At 45.2% G+C, this 18,978-nt stretch overlaps 1 protein-coding gene across 1 annotated transcript; it reads right to left on the reverse strand.

Moving 5' to 3' along the window:
* Positions 1-5,473: 5,473 nt before the first annotated feature.
* On the reverse strand, positions 5,474-18,175 carry LOC140726251 (epigen-like). Its single transcript, XM_073042365.1, has 5 exons — positions 18,051-18,175; positions 15,557-15,655; positions 10,419-10,548; positions 9,033-9,191; positions 5,474-6,846 (listed from the first exon to the last, which is right to left on the reverse strand). Exons 1-5 carry the CDS (start codon positions 18,103-18,105, stop codon positions 6,792-6,794), a joined length of 498 nt encoding a protein of 165 aa, XP_072898466.1. The 5' UTR covers positions 18,106-18,175; the 3' UTR covers positions 5,474-6,791.
* Positions 18,176-18,978: the final 803 nt, after the last annotated feature.

An 18,978-nucleotide genomic window follows, 5' to 3' on the forward strand; every position in this document is an offset into this window, starting at 1 on the left:
CTGTCTATTGTGACGGACGGAGCGTAGGTGCTCAACGAAGCGGTCCCCCAATCTGCATTGGGTCTTGCCAATGTAGAGGAGGCCGCACCAGGAGCACCAGATGCAATAGACGACTCCAGCAGACTCGCAGGTGAAGTGTTGCCTCACCTGGAAGGACTGTCTGGGGCCTGGAATGGTGGTAAGGGGGGAGGTGTGGGGACAGGTGTAGCATTTGTGCTTACGGGGATAAGTGCCAGGTGGGAGTTCTGTTGGGAGGGACGTGTGGACCAGGTAGTTGCGGATGGAACGATCCCTGCGGAAAGCTGAGAGGGGTAGGGAGGGAAAGATGTGCTTGGTGGTGGGGTCCTGTTGAAGGTGGCGGAAGTTGTGGAGGATAATGTGTTGGATCCAGAGGCTGGTGGGGTGGTAGGTGAGGACAAGGGGAACCCGGTCCCTGTTGTGGTGACAGGAGGATGGGTTAAGGGCTGAAGTGCGGGAAGTGGAGGAGATGCGGGTGAGGGCATCTTTGATGACACCAGAAGGGAAATCATGATCCTGAAAGAAAGAGGACATTTGAGAAGTCCTGGAACGGAAAGCCTCATCCTGGGAGCAGATGCGGCGGAGACAGAGGAACTGGGAATAGGGAATGGCATTTTTGCATTGGGCAGGGTGGGAAGAGGTATAGTCAAGATAGTTATGGGAGTCAGTGGATTTGTAGAAGATGTCAGTTGTATTTTTGTGTTTTGAAGCGTTAGATTGATTTTGGAGTGGTTTAAAGTGTTGACAAATTGGGTCAAAGGGCTGTACTGTGCTTTACTGTTCCATGTTTTAAGTATCAGTGAACTGCTGCTCCACCTGAGAAAACGTCTGAATGGATGGATGAGGGGAAGAGCAGAGATGACAAACGAGTGTTGCAGGAAACATGGTAAGATGGGGAATGTTTGATGGGAATGTTACTAAGGGAGTTGCCAGGTGAAATGTCGAAAGGTGAAGAGAGGAGTAGGTGTGTCTGGTGGCAGAATCCCTTCAAGGACATTTCAAAGTGAGTATGGACACTAATGAAGATGAGGGAATCCTTTCCTTGCTTGGTTCCAGAGGAGAAGAGCTGAGACCAGAGGGACAGGAAGTGTTCACCCTCAAGCAACTCCCATTCACTCATTGACTAGATCGCCTATTCACAGCCTGTCCCCAGTTCATTGTTCCCTCCTTGACAAATACGGTCAAGATGGCACCAGCATACAACCCTCCCACGGTCGACATCTTCTAGATAGCAAACGAAAATAGGTGTAAACACATCTGTTTTCACCTTAAATGTGTTTCTGGGACTGTTAGAGGCTGTGATTTATAGTTTGGAGATCATTTGAGTGATCCAGGGCCTTCCTGGCTCCAAGAAGATTCTGGGAAGCGAGTGCATACTCGGACGGCCTTGATATGAAGAAACTTTGAGACAGGACGTGAGCCGATACTCAGCTCCATTTCACCATTTAAAGCCCCTATTAATCACTGATTAAAGCTTTGAGGAAGAAGAGACATTGAGGCGAATGCAGAAGGCGAGCGAGAGTTCAGTGCTGACTGCCTGCCATTTGATCACTGCCGGATAAGGAGTCTGTGAGCGGGTAGGCCTCGCTGCCTCATGTGGTGTCCTTCTCTTTTGATGAATGCCGGTGACATTGTAAGATGGTATTGCGGTTCTGTGTTCATGGATTGGACTAAAGCGTTTATGGACTGTGGAATTTTTCAGACTGATGGCTTTTATACTCTGTATATTTATTGCCCGTTCCTTTTCGTTTTGTTGTGCGAGGACAGGGTGTTTGGGGTTGATGTTTTTTGTGCAGGGAGGGGTTTTTTTTTGAAGTGGGGTCAACGTTCCTGTTCTGTTTTGTGCAGAGAGAGGGTTTTTTTTCAGGGGGGGTGTTGGTGATCGAGATGCCATTCATTTATGTATTGTGTGGAGGGAGGGGGCTTTTGGGGGGGGGGTTGGTGATCGAGACGCCATTTATTTTTGTACAGCGAGGAGATAAGTGTGATGTTTCTCTGAATGATTTTCATATTCTTTCTTGTTTCGTGGCTACTTGGAAAAATACAGACTTTGGGGTTGTATATGGAGACATGCTTTGATAACAAATGAATCTTTGATCCTTTGAACCTCTAAGCTGTGTGGGTGCACAGCCATGCAGTAACTGAAATGCCCCCCTGCGCACAACCTTTGTTGCCACACAGTTGGAATTTTCTTTTATGTATGAACGATGATGAAAGTGCTGTTGTAAAACTATCACAGTACTACTGAGGTCTCAATTTTGTCGTTTCTGAGAAAGTTAAGACTGCTTCACTGATACAATGTACTACGTGCTTAGAAACAAAGAATTCGAAGAACTATCGATTCTTGTTGACATCGCTGGAACATTTGAAGCTTCTAGTGCTGACTGTGAACATGGATTCAGTGTTATGAACTCAGTCAAATGTAAGTCCAGGAACAGACTAGAAGTGGGGCATATGTGTGATCCAATAAGGATTGAGATGTACCTTTCAACAAGGGATATAGTGAGAGGGCAGGTGTATGGGACTGTAAGGGATCTGGGATCAGCCATGATGAAATGACGGAGCGGACTCAATGGGATGAATGGCCTGATTCTGTTCCTATATCTTATGGTCTTCATCTGAATGCAAAATTAATCTGGACCATGTTTATAGACAATGGATTTGTAATAAAGACAGATGAGAAAAAGTTTACAAAATATGAAAGGTTTTCTTTGTTATACTGTATTTCATTATACCTTACAATTAATGAATAAAATCAAAAGTATGTGATTTTTCCATTTCATTCTAAATATTCTTAGCATGCAAATTACAAAAAAAATACCGTGCTGTGCGGTTTTCAGGCCGTGTACAAATTTCTGCTCAGAGCAATAGTTGGTCTGCACAGCTGTGAAAAATATTAGAGGCAATGTTGCCCGTTTCTATCCAATAGAAGACATCACCATCCCCTGACCCTTCTGCAGGCCAGTGGGCATCTTTTATCTAAACTAAACACATTGATGATGAAAGAGCAGTAAATGTAGTGTATATGGATTTCAGCAAGGCACTTGATAAGGTACCCCATGCAAGACTCATTGAAAAAGTGAGGAGGCATGGGATCCAAGGGGACATTGCTTTGTGGATCCAGAACTGGCTTGCCCACAGAAGGCAAAGAGTGGTTATAGACGGGTCATATTCTGCATGGAGGTCGGTGACCAGTAATGTGCCTCAGGGATCTGTTCTGGGATCCTTATTCTTTGTGATTTTTATAAATGACCTGGATAAGGTAGTGGAGGGATGGGTTAGTAAGTTTCCTGATGACACAAAGGTTGGAGGTGTTGTGGATAGTGTGGAGGGCTGTCAGAGGTTACAGCGGGATGTTGATAGGATGCAAAACTGGGCTGAGAAGTGGCAGATGGAGTTCAACCCAGATAAGTGTGAAGTGATTCATTTTGGTAGGTCAAATATAATGGCAGAATATAGTATTAATGGTAAGACTTTTGGCAGTGTGGAGGATCAGAGGGATCTTGGGGTCCGAGTCCATAGGACACTCAAAGCAGCTGCGCAGGTTGACTCTATGGTTTGAAGGCATATGGTGTATTGGCCTTCATCAATCATGGAATTGAATTTAGGAGCCAAGAGGTAATGTTGCAGCTGTATAGGACCCTGATCAGACCCCACTTGCTCAGTTCTGGTCGCCTCATTACAGGAAGGATGTGGAAACCATGGAAAGAATGCAGAGGATATTTACAAATTGCCTGGATTGGGGAGCATGCCTTATGAAAACAGGTTGCGTGAACTCGGCCTTTTCTCCTTGAACTGACGGAGGATGAGAGGTGACCTGATAGAGGTGTATAAGATGATGAGAGGCATTGATTGTGTGGATAGTCAGAGGCTTTTTCCCAGGGCTGAAATGGTTGCCACTATAGGACACAGGTTTAAAGTGCTGGGGAGCAGGTACAGAGGAGATGTCAGGTTAAGTTTTTACTCAGAGAGTGGTAAGTGTGTGGAATGGGCTGTTTGCAATGGTAGTGGAGGCGGACACGATAAGGTCTTTTAAGAGACTTTTGGATAGGTACATGGAGCTTAGAAAAATAGAGGGCAATGTGTAAGCCTAGTCATTTCTAATGTAGAGACACATTCAGCACAACTTTGTGGACTGAAGGGCCTGTATTGTGCTGTAGGTTTTCTGTGTTTCTATGTTTTATCTCTTTTTCTGTTCTGAATAAAGGTCTCAAAGCTGAAATGTTAACTCTGTTTCTCTTGTCACAGGTGCTGCCTGACCTGCTGTGTATTTCTAGCATTTTATGCTTTTGAAATGGATTTTTGGATATTGAAGGAGACAATGGTTATGGGGTTAGTTCGGAGACTGATAAAGAGGTAAACAATTGGCACTGTTTCTACTGAAGAGTAAAGCAGGGAGGAGGCTGACACCTCCCCCTTCTGCATATGACAGGGACCACTGACTTAGTGATTCCATAAATAGATGTATAAGACTGAGGAATTGAGGGCTATGAGTAACTGGCACAGACTAGAGGAGCAGGCTTGAGGGGTCGAATGGCCCACTCCTGTTCCTATTTTCTTGCGTTAACTTTGTCTCCCTATGCGTTCTTGGTTTGCTCCTCTGTACTCACCATTCATTCACCCTCCTGCGGTATCTCCCCATGCATCTGGAGGAGTCGCCACAACCCCCCATCTGGAGACCCATACGGTCACTCCAGGTGAAGCAACAATCACTTCCATGAGTGACCGACATTCGGAGTTCACAGTGTGTCTCCGCTACGCCTGGAGAAGCCAAAGGCAAATCGAGGGGCAATCTGTTCTCCATCCACTGAAGTGACCTGGAGTTGCCTTCCACTTTAATTTGCAATCCCACCCCTTTCCTCATGGCCCACCTATGTCCTCCTTCACTGCCATAGTGAGACCGCAGCAGCAATATCTTATTTTCCAAATGGGCACTTTGCAACCTTCAGGAAAGAAACTTCAACATCAGATCACCTACTCTCTCATTGTTTTTATTATCCTGCTAATGTCCTTTCTCACCTTTCTTTTTAATTGCTTTACTCATGCTCTTATCATCTGGTCTGACTTTACCCACCTCTATGTGGTCCTTTGTCCCACACTTCACTCCTCCTTCCAGCTCTTCTTTGGAAATGGCAACCCTTCCACAGTTCTGAGAAAGGGTTTCTCACCTAAAGCACTAACCAGTTTCACTGCTTGACTGGCTGAGTTCGTCCAGCATTTCTGGTTTTGTTTCAGACTTCAGCGTCTGCAATTTTATTCATTTTCCATTATTAAAAATATCCCAGATTATGTAGTCACTATCATATTACTGTTTGTGGAAGCTTACTATGCATTTCTTAAATTACAGCTGTGCTAGACATCACCAAGTCCTTCTCTGGTCATAAGCCCTCCCTCAGGAAGTCTGCAGAATGTGCAAGGGCCCTCAATTTTCACTGGTTCACTGAAACATTACACATTAGGTTAAAAAATAATTTATTTGCGTTAACAAATAAATACTGACAGTGTATAATAATTGTTTTTCAGCTTACAAAGCAATTACAGGCAAACAGTTTACACAATCACAGGATGTTTATAGCACCAAAAGAGACCAGTTGGCCCATTGGGTCAATACTAGCTCTATGTATGAGCAATCCAGCCAGTCCCACTCCCACACCTCTGTCCCCCAGCCCTGCTCATTCCTCCACTCACATACTAGTCCAGCTCCCTTTTGATGCTACTGTTGTATCCCTCTCCACTACTGCCCAGCGTGTTCCAAACCCCTAACTCTTGCTACATAAAGAAAATGTTCCCTCTCGTCATTTTTGTTTTTCAGCCAGTCACCTTCTTCCTGTTCCCCCAGATCTTGATCCTACACCAATGGGAGCAGTCTCTCTCTGTCTGCACCCTGAATGACTTTAAATACTATTGGTTCTATTCACAACCTCCTCTGTTCCTAGAGGACAACCCCACTTTCTCCAGTCTATCCATAGTACTGAAGATGCTGATACCTGAATTATTTTGGTGAGCCTCATCTGCACCCTCTCCAAAGCCTTCACATTTTCACTAAGTATGGTACCTAACATTGGACATAATATTCTAGAAATGGCTGAAGTTGTCTTGTGGTACAGTCTCAACAAGGACCCAGTAAATGCATTGACATCTTCATTTCTGAATTAACATCTTCTTATAATAAAGGCCATCATACCATTAACTTCCTAATCACCTGGCTTCTAGTGGCTTGTGCGTTAGGACACCCAGCTCCCTTTGAATGTCAAGTTTTTGCAATCCCTTCCCATTGAAAGAACATTCCACTTTTGTGTTACATTCTACGCAGTGGATCATCTCACCATCTTCCACATTACATTCCATCCACCGGATTCTTCCTCACTCATTCAGTTTGTGTGTTTCCTCTTGAAGCTTCTCCATCCTCTTCCCTCCTCATAACCTCACCAAGTGTTGTAGCATCATCAAACTTGGGAATGTGATATTTGGTTCCCTCATCCAAATTATTAATCTAGATCACAAAGGGATGAGTCCAGTAATATATTCTAACTGAGCACAGAATGTTACTGTTAAATACATATTTACTTATTAGCTTATAAAACTCTATAGTATTGAACTGAAAATGTCCTGTGCTATAGCAAGTGTTCAGTACTGAGTTCCAAAATCGTCTTTAAATATAATGTACAATAGCAGAGTTCACTTCAGTTCTGGGCACGTTGGTTTCACTAATGGATGAGATGGATGGTATCAGACCATGGGAGGAAGGACATCAGCCTGAGTCACAGTACAAGTCAAACTCTTGCCATGCTTGAGCATGCACTGTACGTTGTTTTAGATTTCTGGCATCTAGGAACAAGCAGAACTGCTGTTAGAATATTTACATTTCTACCTGACGTGAGTAGAGAAACCAATTGGCCAATCCCGTACATGTCAGCTTTTGTCCATGCCCGGGAAACTGCCAAAAATGAATCACCCATCTCACAAACTGCCTAAAATCCAGCCACTGCCCCTCAATTTCACATACACATCCAGTTCTCTTCCTCTGACTGCAACTGAGCTCTGAAACTTTTCCCAGACCTCCCATCCCGTGTCCCCTCCCCATAACCTTCTCTCCTAATCTATTGTGACCAACTGTAATGATTGTCCACCTCTCAACAGGAGGAAAGGAAAAGGTTTACTCCATCCAAAAAAGATTAACACTTGCCTGCTGAGTTTTCCTGATAATAATTTCACTTATTGAACAAGTGAATATAACAAATATAGCAATGTAAATTTAGAAATATAAGAGATTCTGCAGATGCTGCAATTCTTGAGCAACACACACAAAATGGTGGAGGAGCTCAGCAGATCAGGCAGCATCTGTGGAGAGAAACAAACATTCCATGTTACAGGCCAAGACTCTTCATCTATGCTGAAGGGTTCTCGGCCCATAAGGTCGACTGTTTATCTCTCTCCATAGATGCTGCCTGGCCTGCTGAGTTCCTTCTGAATGTTATAAATGTGAATTTATGTTGCCTTTCTCTTAGTGAAAGCATTTCAACTTGCCTTACAAGAGTATTTATTGGCCAAGCTGTGCCAGAGGGGATATTCAAGATACTCATTTTTTTTTTTAAGAAACATCTCATAGGGGTTTTGGGAAAGGAATCTCAGAGTCAAAGATGCAGCCATGAGTGATGGTCTATAGGGATCTCAGAGAGTTTGTTAATTTGGGCCTTGTCCATGCTCTCAGATGGACACAAAAGATTGTATTGTACTATTCCAAAGAAGAGGGGAGGGCTCTCCCTTGTGAGCTGAGTCAGCGTTACCTAACCAGTATCTCATCAAAACCCAAAATACAGAAAATGCAGGGGTCCTGAAATAATTTTTTTAAAAACAGGAAATACTGGAAATCCTCTACAGCCCAAGCAGCGTCAAGGGAGAAACAAAACTGTTCTGATGAAAGATCATTAACCATAAACATTAATTCTGTTTCTCCTTCCGGGTCAAAATTACATTTCAGGCTGGTGACCTTTCATTGGAATGGAAAGGGAAAATATGGATTAGAACCAAGTCAAATCGGTTGAGCTGATATAATCCTTTGGTTTAAATAGCTGCCTCATTAAAGGATTAATGGGGGGGGTGGGAGAGAGAGAGAGAGATTATAGGTACAGGGAGATGTTAAAACTATGAGACATAGGTCAAAGGTGTGGCTGAGTCCTGACATCGGAGTGAGAATGCTGGAAACCATTGACAGGTTCTACCTGGCCAGCATTTTCTGGTTCATTTCAGATTTCCAGCACCTGCAATGTTCCGATCTTCAATCCACCCCTTGCCTGTTGCATGGATTCAATCACGATCCAGTCATGTAGTTGTAATCACAGTGTGAGGATGCAATGTTTTCTTTGTGTGGCATTGGTGGTTATTACTCAAGATGGCATCTAATTGGCTGTGAAATCCTTTTAAGATGTTAAGAGATCATTCCAAGTTCCAGTTTACTGACAACAGAACAGGCACTTCTGCCCACAATGTTTTGCTAAACTAATTAAACTTGGAATTAAAAACTTAACTGAACTAATCCCCTCTACCTACACAACATCCATATCCCTTTATTCTCTGCACACTCGCACACCTATCTAAGAATCTCTCAAATGCCTCTATCGTACTTTCCTCCACTGCCACACCAGGCATCCACTACTCTCTGTGTAAAAAACTTGGCCAACACATCCCTTTTCAATTTATTCCCCCATTCACTTAAATGCATGCCTTCTGGTATTAGATATTTCATCTTGGGAAAAGATAGCAGCTGTCTACCTATGCCTCTATTAATCTTATAACCTTCTATCAGTTCTCCCATCACCCACTGATGCTCCAGAGAAAACAACCTGTACCATACTACTGTACTCTCTTATAGAGAATATCCCCTCCATCTATCCTGATAAACTTCTTCTGCACCCTCTCCAAAGCTTATAATGAGAACGGAGTACTCCTGAAGCGGCCCAACCAAAACTTTATAGCTCCTTTACTCTGAGATTTTTTTCCACCTCTGAACTTACCTGCTTCGGAAGTAGTAAAAGAACAGGACAGCAAGCCCACTGAGCAGCAATCCAATCCCCATGCCAACTGCAATGTACAGATAGCGTTCTGACTTTTCAACCCCTTGGGAAGTTAAGAGCGCATGCTGGCATCTTGTTCCGGTGTATCCTGGGTCACAGCTGGTGAGAAAATTCCATAAAGGATTACACTTACAATCTGAGAACTGAAGGCTGCTTTCTGGAAGTAGGTCTTGCTGTTTTGCGGGCAATAGCTAATGCACAAATTCAGGAACTCCAACAACACACTAATTAAATAATTCCCCTCTTCTCTCCTCTGAAATTTTAACTAGAACTGAGAACATAGAACAGTATAGCTCAGGAACAAGCCCTTCGGTTCACCATAACTGTGCCGATCATGATGATAATTCTAACTAATCCCATCCACCTGCACATGCAGTGGAGATTTATGGCTGGGGGAGGTACTGATCTGACTATTACAGCATTAAAACTGCTGGGGCAGCTCAATATGTGAAGGTCTCATTATGTGCCTGGGTAAAAGCTAAACATTTACCTATAATCTTATAGGTGCTAATCTCAGTTTAGTCCCAATATCAGCATTAACCTTGTGATTATCACACATCAATACATCAGCAGCCATTCAAGACCTACCATTGCCACTTGACCTCTTCACACAAACATCTGCCCCACCCCCAATTCCTGCCATTGGTCGGACTGCATGTCCATCCTAACAGCTGGTTGGAAGTCAACGGGCTCTTTTTGAATACTTCCGTCAGACAGAAATGTTTCTCTCTATTCTGGATAATTTTTCGGTAAATTAATCTCCAATTCCTGAAGAGTCGGGCCATTTCAAGGGGGTTTATAGCCAAAAAGCAAAAATAAACTCCAGATGCAAGCAGAGACTTAAGAGAGAAGAAAAGGGTTGGCATTTTAGTTTGAATATCTTCCACTGAAATGGGAAAAGGTTAGAAATAGAAGGACTGGGAATTATAAAAGGGAGGGTCTTGTCCCTGGAGGCAAGTCCAGAAGGATCTGAATTACATTCATGATCCATGATGCTGGTTGAGAGGGAGATTTGAAGGATTGCAGGAGGTATGAAAGGTGGGATTGGGGAGAAAATATTTTTGAATTCTTTGTTAGGTTCAAAGAGCTGTAACTCAAGAGAGAAGATGCCTCAAGTTTGCTTTGAGTTTTGCTTGAAGAGTGTAGAAAGTCAAAGGCTGAGAGATCAGTGGGATGGAGAATCCCATTGGCGGGAGACAGAACGGAGGTGCTTCATAAAATGGTTACCCAACCTCATTTGGTTTCTCCCCATCATGAACACCAAAAAAAATGGTCAAATCTTCCTATTGATGCTCAGTTCAAACATTTTAAAGGAAAATGACTTACATGCAGATGCGATGTCTGGTAACCTGGTCATGGTCTTCATGGTATTGGCAAATACCATTCATACAATAATCTTGGTCATTTTGGTGACAGTTTTGTTTTAATTTCAGAGCCATGAAGCGACTGGAATTTCCTGTCAAGTGAATTAAAATCAGGTTCAGGCATCAGATATACTTTTGCAGACACCATATACACCAAACCTCAGCTTTAAGAGGGCCTACTCATGCTCCGGAGAAAATCTATGCCATCATACACACAGAGCAACCAGCCTATCAAGCATTAAATGAGTGTGCCTCTGGTTTCTGATCTTCTTGCTTCTGGTAACAGTTTCTCCCTATTCTCTATCAGAACCTTTCTTAGTTTTGAACTTAATCTCCTCTGCACTGGTTCTATCCCAGAGGTTTACATAAAGGCTCGAGTGCAACACTGAATGGAGGCCACATTGTCTCAGGTGCTGCCTCTTAGACGACACTTTAAACTGAGGTCAGACCTGCCTTTTTATGACAGTGAGCGATGTGATGGCATTATTTTGAAGAGAAGAGGTATTTTCTGTTCTGTACTTGACCGGTATCAAAGTACAAAGTAAGTGTATTATCGTAGTATTTATATGTCACCATACACTGCCCTGCGATTCAGCTTCTTGCAGGCATTCACAGTAGATCAAAGAAATACAATAGAATCAATAAAAAAGCTACACACAAAGACGGACAAAGAACCAATGTGCAAATGAAGCCAGTCTGTGCAAATACAAAAAAATGACAATAAACAATTAAATATTATTGAGAAAATGAGCTGACGTGTCCTTAAAGTGAGGAGCAGATCTTCTGACCATTCGGGTCCCCGCCCTAAACAATGACGTAATCACATGGAGTGGGTGCAAAGCGATTCACAAGAACATTGCCGGGACGAACGTGCTTGAGTTTTCCCTGGAGTGAAGGAAGTGAGGGATGACCTTATAGAAGTTTAAATAGGTAAATTGGTTTATTATTGTCACGTGTACCATGGTACAGTGAAAAACTTGTTTTGCATATCCTTCATACTGATTAATTCATTACCACGGTGCATTGAGGTAGTGCAGGATAAAACAATAACGGAGTGTTACAGTTAACAGAGAAAGTGCAGGGAAGTCAGGGTCAAGGTCAAAACAAGGTAGATTGCGGGGCCAAGGGCCCACCTTATCATACTAGGGAACCGTTCAATAGCCTTATAACAGCAGGACAGATGTTGTCCTTGAGCCTGGTGGTATGTACATTCAGACTTTAATATCTACGGCCTGGATTGAAGGGGAGGGGAGAGAGAATATCTGGGATGGGTGATGGGTGGGTCTATGATTATGACTGTTGCTTTACCAAAGCAGTGAGAAGTGCAGACAGGGGCAATAGAGAGGAGGCTGGTTTCTGTGATGATCTCTGAGACACATCTACGTCCCACTGCAGTTTCTTGCAATCACGGGCAGAGCAGTTGCCAAACCAAACCATGGTGTATAGGAATAGGATCCTTTCTATGGTGCATCACTGAAAATTGGCAAGGATCGAAGGGAACCTGCCCAATGATTTAGCTTCCTGAGGAAGTAGGGTAAAATCAATAAGTAGACCGAGCCCATCAGTTTTCCAGGTTAGGGGAGTCTAAAACTAGAGGACATAGATTTTAAGTTGCAAGAGGAAAGTTTTAAAGGGAACTCAAGTGGCAACATTTTCACACAGAGGATGGTGGCATATGGATCATGTTGAGGCAGGTACAGGTGCGATGTTTAAAAGACATTTGGACAACTACACAGATGGGAAAAGCTTAGAAGGATACAGAACAAATATCTGCAAATGGGCTTAGGTAGAGAGGTTCTTCGTTCATTGGACCAAAGGGCCAGTATCCATGCTGTATTGCTCTATGACTCTATGGCCTGTAAAATACAGTCTTTGAAGTAAATGGACAAAAGATCAGGAAGCACACACAAAATGCTGGAGGAACTCAGCAGGCCAGGCAGCATCTGTGGAAAAAAAGCACAGTCGACATTTCAGGCCAAGTCCTGCCGAAAATCTCAGCCCGAAACATTGGCTGTACTTTTCCCATAGACGCTGCCTGGCCTGCTGCGTTCCTTCGGCATTTTGTGTGCGTTGCTGGATTTCCAGCATCTGCAGATTTTCTCTTGTTGGTGGAAAGATCAGGGAGCGTTGACTCAGAATTTCCCTTCACTCTGAAGTTCTTCCTCTTTAGCGAACATAATGTGGTGGAGCAACATCACCTCTGCCCAACTCATCCTGACAACACTGGCTATAATTAAAGTTCAAGAGAATTCCTGAAGCATGAGGTGTGATACCACATCTTTCTGCAACAGTTTACCAGGTATGACGCGCAACACACAACTGTAATCATGGATTCAAATCACAGTTGGGCTTGGACCTAAGGCAAGTATTTCTGGTGCCTGTGAAGATGACTGACTAACTGGAAAGGTGCAGTTTGAACAGACGGTCAGCTGGCTGAAGATTTCTGCACACTTGGGCACTGTCCCATACTCCGCATCGTTCGGGTCCTTGGCCCCGCATCACAAAATGTAACCCATCTCCAAATGCATTCAACTTCCTGGTTTGGCACTGAGCTTGAAGTAATCAGTCAAGACAATTACTTCTCATCATCTCAAAATAACTACTCCCACTCGCTTACTCAATGAGAGAATGGCATGTTCCAGACAGACAATGATACTGTATACTGCCAGGGGCACTTAACTTGACTTTGAACTAAATACGGAGCAGAATTCCAGAGCTGTGGTGGGAGTAACTTCCCTCAACGTCAAGACTGCAGTTGACAACTGCGACATCAAGGATCACCGGTAAACTGAACTTAACGGGCATTACTGTACATGTAATAAATAAATTAACCTGAACGAAGGGGAAAACCCTTTCACTGTTGTAGTTACATTTCACACAAAGGAAAATACGTGTGGTTTCATCGCCATGGCATTTCTGCTGGGGTTCCTCATTGCTTCATCAATGACCTTCCCTCCACTAAGGTCAGAACCGATGTTCACATAATGGAGCAGCCCGCGCCTATGTGAGACAAAGTCTTGAAACCACACAAGCAGGGATGCAGGAAGCATCTGCAGAATCGTTAGGTAGCAATTCTAGCCACCTCTGTATACTCTTTGGCACTACCATCTACAAGGGCTCCACCATCAGTATCCTGAGGGTCAGGATACTGAACCATCCGCAAACATCCCACGGCTTCAGGCCGTGGCATCGCGTGACTCGCCTCCTCACACCCCAAAAGCCTTTCCACCATCGGCGAAGCTTTACAGCCACTCACTCCAGCTTCTTCAATGACAAAGTGACACAAGCTAAATGCTGAAGGAGCTCAGCAGGCCAAGCAGCACCTGTGGGAAGGCGTAAACAGTCGCCATTTCTAAGGGTCTCGGCCCAAAGCTTCGACTCTTTCCCGTAGATGCGGCCTGTCTTGTTGAGTTCCTCCAGCACTTTGTGCATGCTACTTTGGATTTCCAGCCTCTGCCGATTTTCTCGTGTCTGTGGTTCTTCAGTTGCACCTCTCAGTCCAGCCCCCAAGAAGGACTGGGATAGAAGGCGCAAGGGGAATACCATCACCTGTGGGTTCCCCTCTGAGTCAGACTCTACCCCAATTTGAAATACGTCACTGTTGTTTCATATCGACTCCTCACCCAGAAATATTGTAAGGTAGAGATTGCACCACCTTCTCAAGCAATGAGAGGTGGCCAATAAGCTCTGCCATCGCTGGTGACCATTATCTTGTATTTATTCTTTCACAGACGTGGACATCACTGCCGATGTCAATTTTGATCTTCCATCGCTAATTGCTGGTAAACGTAGGTAATTAAAAGGTAACCACATTGTGGGTCTGGAGTCACCAGCTAGGTGTAGAAGACGGCTTTCTCTAAAGGGCATCAGTGAACCAGGTGTGTTTGTACATCAGGTAGTCTCACAGCATAGGTTGCATTTTCATTCCCCTATTGCCCCGGCGGGATCCAAACTCCCATCCCCGACCAATGGCCACTAGAACAGTAAGTTTAGCATGATACTACAGCTGTGAATTCATTCAAAATCAACTGCTAGATTAAAATAATTGAGCTTTGAAAGCAAGCGGGAGATGTAGAGGAGGAGGCCATCTTCAAAGGCGGTGCCTCAAAAAGGACCCTCATTGAGGACACACACTATACCCTCTTTCCATCACTACCAACAGGGAGGAGATACAGGAGCTGGAAAACCCTCGTTCAACATTTTAGCCACAGCCTCTTTCCCCTCACCATCATATTTCAGAATGGTCCATGATCACCACCTTGCTGTTCATCTTTTGTATTTTTATATACTGTAACTTATAATAACTTTGTAAGTGCCGCACTGCTCTGCTGTCAGTGATAATACACCTGGTTCTGACTCTGCCTGCCACTCGCTATTTCGTATGTCCTCCAGCATGACAACCCTTTGAGGTATTTGTTCTCGTTCACTTCTGGAGCATTGCATCATCTCTGGTGTCTATTTTGAGTACTCCAGGCTCCTGTGTACTGAAGTCACATCTCCAACTCTATCTGCTTCTCAGCCACTCACTGCTGATCTACAACCGTCCCCAGCGCCCGGGCTCGCCCTGACACCTCCTTCGACAGCATGGTGTCGCAGACCGTTCCTCCTGCTGCATTGCCAGCACTGCTGCTCAGGGAACTGGAAGATATAAGGCCACCCAGAGGTTGGAATGGGCAGCCTGTGGAAGTAGTAGGTATAGGCAAATTAGAATGCTTAACGGATCTTTGGATAAGTACATGGTTAGGAAAGCTTCAGAGGGGCATGGGCCAAGTGCAGGTAAATGGGACCAGCTCAGCTGGGTATTTTGGTTGGCATGCATGAGTTGGTCCACTCTGTGCTGCATAGCTCTATGGATCTATATACTCCTCTCAAAATTACATTGATTTTCAAGTCTATAAATTTTAAAAGTTAATTTATAAACTTGGTCTTGCTTTCTATCAGTGAAGATTTTTCAGCGCCATTGTACACTGCTGAGGGTGCCAGAGGCTCCTTTATACTGAGGCCGCCAAGGATGGCCTTCTGGGGGCTGTCTGCAACCAGCTTCCACCATGGCAGACAGCCACCAGCGTAGAAATGTCGGTATCAGCCACGTGCCCTCACCTCGGACTGCTGGAGCCGTTGTTTCTGGGCCACTCAACTCACGTCCCGATATGCTGGAAGCTGGAGTCTGTTCACTGAGAGCCACAGCCAGAGCCAAAGCTGCAGGAGAAAGCACAGAGACTGAGTTTAGTGGCTTGAGGGAACAGGGTGTGTGCGCTATATCCACCAGCACACCAGGACTGTGTTAGACATGCGAGCACACCGGGACTGTGTTATATCCGTGAGCACACCGGGGCTGTGTTATATCCGTGAGCACACCGGGGCTGTGTTAGGTTCACATCAGGACTGTGTTAATTCCACATCAGTCTGTGTTAGAGCCACATCAGTCTGTGTTAGAGCCACATCAGGAATGTTTTAAGACCACACAGTGACTGGGCAGTGAAACTGTGCTAACACTACAGAGACACTGGGACTTTGGACCCACAGCAGCTCCAGCTTGGTGGGAGGGCTGCCTTTTCCAAAACCTCCCTGGCTTGGCTCACCAGCTTTGCCTTAACCCTAGCTGGCCTAGCTGTTTACTTTTGTTTGGTCTGTGTTGTTCATCTTTCATCCCTTGACCCTTCACACTCTCACTCCTTGACTCAGCTTGACCCTTGACCCCATGCCCCGACCCCACTGACACACCAATTCTCTGTCCAACAATCTCTCAAAATTCTCATCTACGTGTTTAAATGCTTAACTGATCTAATTTCATTCTGATCTTCATCAAGTTCTCCAAAAGCATTACAAGAACTCGAGGCAAGAACTCCCACAATGTGACACTCCCTCAGTACCGCCCCTCCCACAGTGTGTTGCTCCCTCACTACCACCCCTCCCACAGTGTAGTGCTCCCTCAGTACTGCCCCTCCCACAGTGTAGTGCTCCCTCACTACTGCCCCCCCACAGTGAGGCGCTTCCTCACAACCACCCCTCCCACAGTGTGTTGCTCCCTCAGTACCACCCCTCCCACAATGTGTTGCTCCCTCAGTACTGCCCCTCCCACAGTGTAGTGCTCCCTCAGTACCACCCCTTCCACAATGTGTTGCTCCCTCAGTACCACCCCTCCCACAGTGTGTTGCTCCCTCAGTACCACTCCTCCCACAGTGTGACGCTCCCTCAGTACCGTCCCTCCCACAGTGTAGTGCTCCCTCAGTACCACCCTCCCCCACAGTGTGACGCTCCCTCAGTACCGTCCCTCCCACAATGTGACGCTCCCTCAGTGCCAACCCTCCCACAATGTGACTCTCCTCAGTACCAACCCCTCCCACAGTGTGACTCTCCACAGTGCCGACCCTCCCACAGTGTGATGCTCCCTCAGTACCGTCCCTCCCACAATGTGACGCTCCCTCAGTGCCGACCCTCCCACAGTGTGACTCTCCTCAGTACCAACCCCTCCCACAGTGTGATGCTCCCTCAGTACTGCCCCTCCCACAGTGTGACTCTCCACAGTGCCGTGCCCCTGGTGCTGATCACCTTGTGCTGTGGGTTGGCAGATTCCGTCAATCTGTGAGATACAAGCAAGGGATTAAATTCCTGCAATGTTCGAATGTAGACAGGTAGTGTTGTTGCCTGGACAACCTGCCCCTATTGCTGACCTGTGTTGTCCCTGCATTGCCTTAGCGTCATACAGCTGCGGAGCACTCTAGCACAGAAACAGCCCATTTGGCCAGTCTAGTATGTACTGAACTGTCGCTGAAATTTACCTATCTCGTTCCCTTTGGTAGGTTCCTGCTGTCTTTTCTCTGCACCAGATATTCACCGAGAGGTATTCTCCACTCCCTGAATCTCCTTTACCCAACTCATACAGGACGACAGCAGGTGCTTTGGCCCATGTAGTGTGTGCCAAACTGTTGTTTAAACTTACTTACCTCACTCCCTTTGAACATTTTTCCCTCTGCACCAAGTAGGAGCTGCTCACTACTTGCAGATCCTCAGCTCCCTCAATCTCCTCCACCCAGCTCTGCCGACCCCTTCACTCTCCACAGTCTGACTCCTATCCCCCATCACAGGAAACATCCTACCTGGACTTGAACTCTTTCCATTAAAACTCCACTTAACCTCCTCCTCCGAACTGAGGAGACTAGACCCAGCTTTATTCACCTCACTGAGTAACTGAATCGCATAACCAACATTTATTTCCAAATATAATGAAAACAGAAAAGGCTGGAAATACTCAGCAGGTCAGGCATAAAAATCGTTAGCTCTGGTTCCCTTTCTACCTTACCAGCTGAGTGCTTTCTGCACTTTCTGTTTTTATTTTGGATGTCCAACGTCATCTTTCGTTTTCAGTCGATAGTTTCGGGATCTTCTTTCTAGCGAGAGCTAAAGCAGTGAAAGCGTCTGGACTGACATCACAGTCAGTCTCCAAAACATAAACTATGGGTCAGATGGGGTTCCACAGATGAGAACACAGCTTATTTCTTCTGTGAAGTTTTGGCAGGCAGCTGGGAATCAGGTTGACAGGCAGTGTAGTACAATTACAGAGGAGTTTAAAAGTATTTGCAAAGAGTCTTACCACTTAATATGTAGACACTTGCCCTGGATTCCATTCTCAAGCGCAGTATGTGCATACACTCCCACTCGACCTGCACAATGCTGCTCGCCTCGTTGCTGTGTACGGACCAGCTGATCTACCTGTACTTAAACTTGCTGAAAGAGGTGAGTCACTGCTACGTCAGGGAGTTGGAGTTCAGCCCACATTCTGATCTTAAGGAGCTTCACAGCAGATCCAGTCTTAGCAGCTCGTACTGAGCTCCAGCTGCCCTGGGGCAGGATCTATCATGCAGGTGGTACAGAACAGTTCTTCTGTGCCTTTCACCAGAACCAGGGCAACTCCCAAAGCAAGTCCATAGATGACCACAGGAAAGTGGTCTTAGCAAAGATATGTCTGAATCATTTCCTACAACCACCTATGCTCCAACTTGCACCATCTCCTAATGCCTGGTGTTTATGATCGGAAACCAACTTCCTGCACCGACTTAACACATCAGTTTGCAATTCTCCGGAAGCATTAAACCCTGTTACCTTTGACAGCCTCATCCAGTGATCATTTGTTAAGCACAGATTGAGACACAGCAGTTTAGGATCCTGGCAGCAGAGTTCTGGACTAGTTCAAGTTTACAGAGAGAGAAATAGATCGGTCTGGGGGAACGCAAGTACGAAGTAGAGTTATTAGAACAGCCTGCAGAGCCACAGTCATGAACTTCTACAATGTAGGGACAGGCCCTTTGGTCCAGTTCATCCTCTCCAAGCAAGTTACCTGCCTGAGCTAGTCCACTTGCCTACAGTTGGCCCATATTCTTCTCGGCCTTTTCTATCCATGAACCTGTTTAAATGACCTTTAAAGATTGTAATTGTATCTTCCTCTACCAGTTTCTATGGCAACTCACCACCCTCCTTGTGAAAAACCTGCGTTCTCACCTTCAGTCTATGCTGCCTCGCTT

This window comes from Hemitrygon akajei, chromosome 4 (assembly GCF_048418815.1).
Source record: "Hemitrygon akajei chromosome 4, sHemAka1.3, whole genome shotgun sequence".
Taxonomy (NCBI): Eukaryota; Metazoa; Chordata; class Chondrichthyes; order Myliobatiformes; family Dasyatidae; genus Hemitrygon; species Hemitrygon akajei.

Bases quoted from the DNA above. Each gene is read 5' to 3' on its own strand.
- LOC140726251 (XM_073042365.1), bottom strand. From the start codon at position 18,105: ATGCACATACTGCGCTTGAGAATGGAATCCAGGGCAAGTGTCTACATA. The intron at 15,656-18,050 runs GTAAGACTCTTT...TTTCTCCTGCAG, and splicing joins AAGTGTCTACATATTAAGTG to CTTTGGCTCTGGCTGTGGCT. The intron at 9,192-10,418 runs GTAAGTCATTTT...TTTTCTCACCAG, and splicing joins ACCAGACATCGCATCTGCAT to CTGTGACCCAGGATACACCG.